At 33.5% G+C, this 6,262-nt stretch overlaps 1 protein-coding gene across 1 annotated transcript; it reads left to right on the forward strand.

Moving 5' to 3' along the window:
* Positions 1–3,074: 3,074 nt before the first annotated feature.
* On the forward strand, positions 3,075–5,992 carry LOC129416782 (tripartite motif-containing protein 16-like protein). The gene is made up of 9 exons (XM_073873501.1): positions 3,075–3,189; positions 3,381–3,469; positions 3,642–3,965; positions 4,084–4,139; positions 4,269–4,364; positions 4,461–4,694; positions 4,883–5,039; positions 5,138–5,197; positions 5,313–5,992. The coding sequence occupies exons 1-9, from the start codon at positions 3,149–3,151 to the stop codon at positions 5,837–5,839; spliced, it is 1,584 nt and encodes a 527-aa protein (XP_073729602.1). The 5' UTR covers positions 3,075–3,148; the 3' UTR covers positions 5,840–5,992.
* The last annotated feature ends 270 nt before the right edge of the window (positions 5,993–6,262 follow it).

The raw sequence follows: 6,262 nt of genomic DNA on the forward strand, positions 1-6,262 counted from the left end.
TTAAGCTGCTATACTTTGCTACTTTTGTTGTTCTCTCTGAAACAATTAAACAATTGTAGAAATCGCTATATAAATAAAATTGAATTAAAATTGAATTGCTACAGACAGTTAAGCAAGTTAGCTAAACAACAGGTGATGTTTAATTTCATTCGTTTATTGGCTCTATCTCTTTGTCACCCCTTTAAATACTGAGATTTATCTGTGCTAGGAAGGAAGTAAAACACATGAAAACACATCTTGTCCAGCAAGCTTTATATCATAAAAATGTATGTATTGTTTTTGTAAGTGAACAAAGATGTCTTTTGTTTTATTTGTTTTGTTTCAGTTTCTAATTATCAGTCAAACTTCATTATGTGTCAGTCAACAAATAGATCAATAAATCCTTTACTGTTACACCTTCTCACAGGTATTTTGTTGCTCTGTGTGAACAAAGAATAAAAGATTTACTGTTACGCCTTTAATGTATACGGAAGTATATCTTGATGTGTAAAAATAGTCTGTTTACATCTTCTCATCAAAGCTGTTCAAAGCAATTTCCCCTAAACAAATTTTTCCCTAAACCCAAATTTTCCCCTATATAAATTTGTTTTAATGAGTTATCGCAACTCACCACTAGTCGACATACAAAAAGTGAGTTGACTTTCTTCTTGAGATTAATTTATAACAATTCAATTAAACCTTAAAATGAAAGGCAGCAGAAAATAAAAATCAGTGTAGTGTCTCTGCATTTCCCCACCACAGTTCAGTACTTTCGATAAAAATCATACGATATGATGTTATTGTGTCAAGTGCATCAGTGAATCATCTTACTGGTAGTTGAAAAACAATAAATAAATGAACAATACATGTGTATATGCAAATTTCATTGGGGAAACTTAAGGTAATTAAGCAGGATTGTTGTGTGAGTTTGAGTCATTGTTATCATGACAAAACAAAGAGCTCATTCTGCTTTAGGCCTACAACTGCATTGTAAAAAATACTTGCCTTACATGTTTTGCTTAATCAACTCAAATTCACAAGTCATGTCAACATTTATCTTGAAGAGATTAGTTGCTACAAAGTATTAAATTATTTTGACTTATTTCAACTATATTTTATAAGTTATAACAACTTATCTTTAGTCAAGATAAATAATAGTAAGTAAAAAAGGTTTTTTACAGTGTAAGACAAAAGTACAGGCTACAGTTGATCAATATTATCATTAAATAAAACTTTATTGCATATTATTGGACATTTAAGGATACACAAAATGTGAAATGACGTTTGGGTACTTTTGGTGAATCATCTAAAAACATCAAACCATGTTTGTTTTTGTTACTTCATCTGTTCTGTATATACTGTGTAGAGACTCTAAAAAATGCTGTTTTTTTCAACCCAGCTTTGGGTCAAAAAGGGACAAGTCCAGCAACTGATTTGAAATTAACCCAGAAAATGTTTATATTTGACCCAACAATAAAACAACCCAGCATGTTATATGTGTTTTAAACGGATAATGTTTTGTTCCACGACAATTAATTTGTCTAAAGTCCCCCTAAGACAGCTATACCATTATCAGCTAAAAATGAAATAACATGCAGTTAAATCAATGAACAAATGTACACATATCCAACATCTGTATCTAAATAGTACATATATTGTATTAGGATGTTTGTGAAGTGTACAATCTCAGTAACATCTTTTGTACCTTTATTCTGAAAGTGAAATGTGTCATTATTGTATACAATAAGTTCATTGTGCAACTGGTCAAAGAACAACTGGTTAACATTCCTGCGTTGAGCACACATTGTGCCATTCTGAAATATGAGTAAAATGACGTATTAACACACTCACCAATGGTACACTGTTAAAGGTAAAAAGTTCACTAAGCAAACACATAGAAACTTATTGTAGCTTATTTAGGTTGAGCTAAGTAAACAGAACTCAAAATAGTTTTCTTAACAACTCTACTTGCTCATATTACTAGAAAAACTGATTGACTTAAAGGGACATAATCCACTTTTTTAAATATGCTCATATTCCAGCTCCCCTGCCATTAAGGGGACTATTTTCGGGGCAGTGCTGCAGCCATGTTACTCAGAAAAGTTCTTGATTATTAGAAAATCGCAACTTTTATTTTCCGTCGGTCTTGGTACACGATAACTACAGAAGAGTCAAGTTTTTAATAGGAAAAATATTCAAACTCTTTGGTTATTTTTTAACGCAATGCTAATGGTCTAATCAGATTCAATGGATTGTGCTAAGCTATGCTAAAACTGGTAGCGCCAGACCGGGATATCAGCTGAATGGACTCCAAAACGATAATAATCAAATGTTTAACTCTAGGGGAGCTGGAAAATATTTTCAAAAAAGTGGAATGTCCCTTTAAATGATCAACTAGCAGTCACTTAAAATTGCAAGTTGAATTGTTCAATTTAATTAGCTGATTTTACTAAAGCGTGGAAACCGAATTACTTTAAATTTCTAAGTAAAGCATTGCATTACTTTTTTGGGGCGGTTTCCAGGACAGGGTTTAGATTAATCCAGGACTAGGCCTTAGTTATATTAGGACTTTTATGTAGTTTTTACAAACATACCTTACAAATAAACAATATTGGTGTGCATCTTGACACAAAACAATGGCCCTGATATATGTAAGAATATGGCAGTGCAAAGTGTTTATAAATTAAAACAGCTCAAATATGCATTTTATTCTGGGACTACCCTGTCCGGAAAACCGCAAGCTGACAAACCTTAATAAACTATGTAAATCTATTCATTAAGTATAATTAAGTAGTGGTGAGTCAGAAGTGTTACTATAAGGTTAAACTGTTAAAAAGTTGACAGAATAAACACACTCCTTCAACTTACACTGTAAAAAGTTAAAGGTAAACCTTAAAAAAATTACTTCAGTTGTTAGCCCCTAAACTTGCTAACTTGCTAAACAGCTAACTTAGTCTTCATACACTGTAGTGTACTTGAAAATCTGATAACACAAGGCTTCATGACTGACTTCTCCACAAAAATATGCACTGATACCAATGATGACATCATTATTGTAAAAGCACACACTGTACACAGACGTCACAGGTGTTTTCACTACAAAAAGATTAAATCCCTGACTTTTGTTTAACACATAAATGTGTCATCAGTTTTTATTCTTTGACCAAGCATGAAAAATCCAAATATTCAGGTGCAAGGGCTTACAGTCAGGTACTCCTTACAGTATTTTTATGAATACTTTTTTAATTCTTTGCACTTGAATTTAACGGATATTGTAGGTAAAAAAGTTTAACTAAATTAAAATATTTAAAAGGTTTTGTGTGTAAAAAACATTTGTATTTATATGTTATTTCTGTTTAATTTTTATGCATGACTGAAACTTATTTCTTCTTCTTCTGCAGAGATTGTTGTCACCGGCTGACAGATACACAACACCACATATACTTAATAATGCAAAGCTTTAATTTGAATGCCTTCACATTAATATCATGTAAGAAACTTCATTCCTCTGGATTATTTGGTTGACTGTTCAGTAATTAAAAACATCTAAAACACGCCCAACAGAAAAAAACCTGTTTCACAGTCACACACTTGTGAGGTATATAACACGTTTATTCAGTCTGCGCTTCACACAACTCTTTTTCTCTCATGTAAAATGGCAGACACCAGTATTTTATGGGCTGAGGAGCAGTTCAGATGCTCCATCTGTCTTGATCTACTCAAGGATCCAGTGACCATACCATGTGGACACAATTACTGTATGAGATGTATTGGATGCTACTGGAATCACAATGAACAGAGAGGAGCTTACAGATGCCCACAGTGCAGAAAGAGCTTCACTTCAAGACCTGTTTTATTTACAAATGTATTGTTGGCTGAAATGGTGCAGAAACTGAAGAAGATTACAAATCAAGCTGACGTGAGATGTGACGTCTGCACTGAGAAATGTGTGAATTGTCAACATCAAGATGAGAATTCAGTTAAATGTAAGAAATACGGTTTGATTTATGACACTGGATGACTTGAGATGATTCATCATCAACACAAACAATACGTTTCTGGAGGTTTTCTGTCAGACTGACCAATAATGTACTTTTATGACAGATAAACACAGAAATCATCACACTGTACCAGATGTGGCCAAAATGACCAAGATACAGGTATAAAGTTACATTTTACAAATTATATTATTTCTGTTTATTTCTATAAACGCTACACACCAAAGACAACACTAAATGCATAGTGATATTTAATTTTAGGTTTCTAAGGTTTGTTTTGATCTCCAACAGAGTCATTTGGGACAAATGCAAAAAAACTGTCAGCAGAAGATTCAACAGCGAGAACAAGAACTTGAGAAGCTAAAAGAAGCTGTGGAGTCACATAAGGTGAGTGTTGAGAAGAAGTGAATGCACGAGACTCGGTTAAGATGTTAATCACTGAAAGGATGGATTTAAATGGATTGTTTGTCTGTGTCGTGACAGCGTTCTGCACAGACATCAGTGGAGAAGAGTGAGAAGATCTTTACTGAACTCATCTCATGCATTGAGAGAAGTCACTTTGAGGTGACACAGCTGATCAGAGATCAGGAAAAGACTGCTGTCAGTCAAGCTGAAGGTCTCTTGAAACAGCTGGAGCAGGAGATTAAAGATCTGAGGAGGAGAAAAGCCGAGCTGGTGAAGCTTTCACAAAATCCGGATCAAATTCATGTCCTCCAGGTAAGAAACTTCAGAAACAAGACAAACGTCTTTAATATTTCCCTCAGCTGTGTTTGCATGCATAACTGTTTTAAGACTGTCTTAAAAGCAAAACCTGGTAATCCATCTGCATTGTGCTGACAGATGAACAACACTCATATTTGCAAGATGTTTTGTAAAGTAATTTGATCTTTTGTTTGTTTGTGTAGAGCTGCAAGTCTCTTTCTGTCTCTGGATCTTCAAAATTACCCAGAATCGATGTCAGTCCTCTCCTCTCTTTTGATGATGTTGACAAATCTCTAAATAAACTCAGAGACAAACTGCAAAGTTTCTGTAGAGAGGAAATCAAAATGATATCTAGTACAGGTACATTGTTTAACAATAATTTATTCATTCAATATAATATCAGTTTAATTTTCTCTTGACATGGATTTAACACGCCAGATGTCTTTTTGTTTTTATAGTGATAAAATGTCAAATCATTTCCAGTCCACTAGATGAAAACCGAGAGGATTTTCTCAAACGTAAGTTCAAAACAAACAGATTATGATCAACATGGAGATGAGTTATTGATCTCAGTAAAGTGTTACATTAATTCTCACACATACAGTAATAAGATTATATGTTTATCTTCACCAGATTTCCGTCACTTTACTCTGGATCTAAACACAGTAAATAAAAACTTTCGTCTGTCTGAAGGGAACAGAGCGATTACAGACACGGACACCACCTATAAATATCCTGAACATCCCGACAGATTTCATGGTTGGAAGCAAGTGTTGTGTAAAGAGAGCGTGAGCGATCACTGTTACTGTGAAGTTGAATTGACTCGGAGTAATGCCGTGTCTATATCAGTGTCATATAAGAGCATCGGTCGAAAGGGAATGGATGATGAATGCAGATTTGGATATAATGATCAATCCTGGAGATTATTCTGCTCTCCTTCCAGATTCTCATTCTGTCATAATAAAAAAGTCACAGATCTTCCAGTAATAAGCAACTGTTGTAGAATAGGAGTGGATGTGGATCACAGCGCAGGCGTCTTGTCTTTCTACAATGTCTCTGATACAATGACACTCATTCACAGAGTCCAAACTACATTCACTAAACCTCTCTATCTAGGACTTGGATTAAGCATGAACTCAACAGTTAAACTGGTGTCTTAGGCTTGATGAGACTATAGTTTTAAACTTCTGTTTGTCACTGTAAATAACTTAATTTTTGTACTTTAAATACTGTAATATTATATGTAGAATTGTATAATAATATAATTAATTTAATAAAATGCAACACAGTTTTTTTTATAAATGATACATTTTTTATTTTGATTACATATTTTTTGTCACATGCAAGAGAACAACTTAAATCTTTTATTAACATTTTTTTTTACAATTTGCACTTTGTTGTTTTCTTATTTGCAAACAAAATGGTACAAACAATCGTACCTGGCATAAATACACCAATAGAAACAAACATAAAACAAAACAATCAGTCAATAAATGGTAACAGTATAAAGTACATACAACAAGGGAAAAAATGTGCAGGGGTATTGCCATCACCACAAGTTTTCACAAATACCCTAAATGATA

This window comes from Misgurnus anguillicaudatus, chromosome 11, assembly GCF_027580225.2.
Source record: "Misgurnus anguillicaudatus chromosome 11, ASM2758022v2, whole genome shotgun sequence".
Taxonomy (NCBI): Eukaryota; Metazoa; Chordata; class Actinopteri; order Cypriniformes; family Cobitidae; genus Misgurnus; species Misgurnus anguillicaudatus.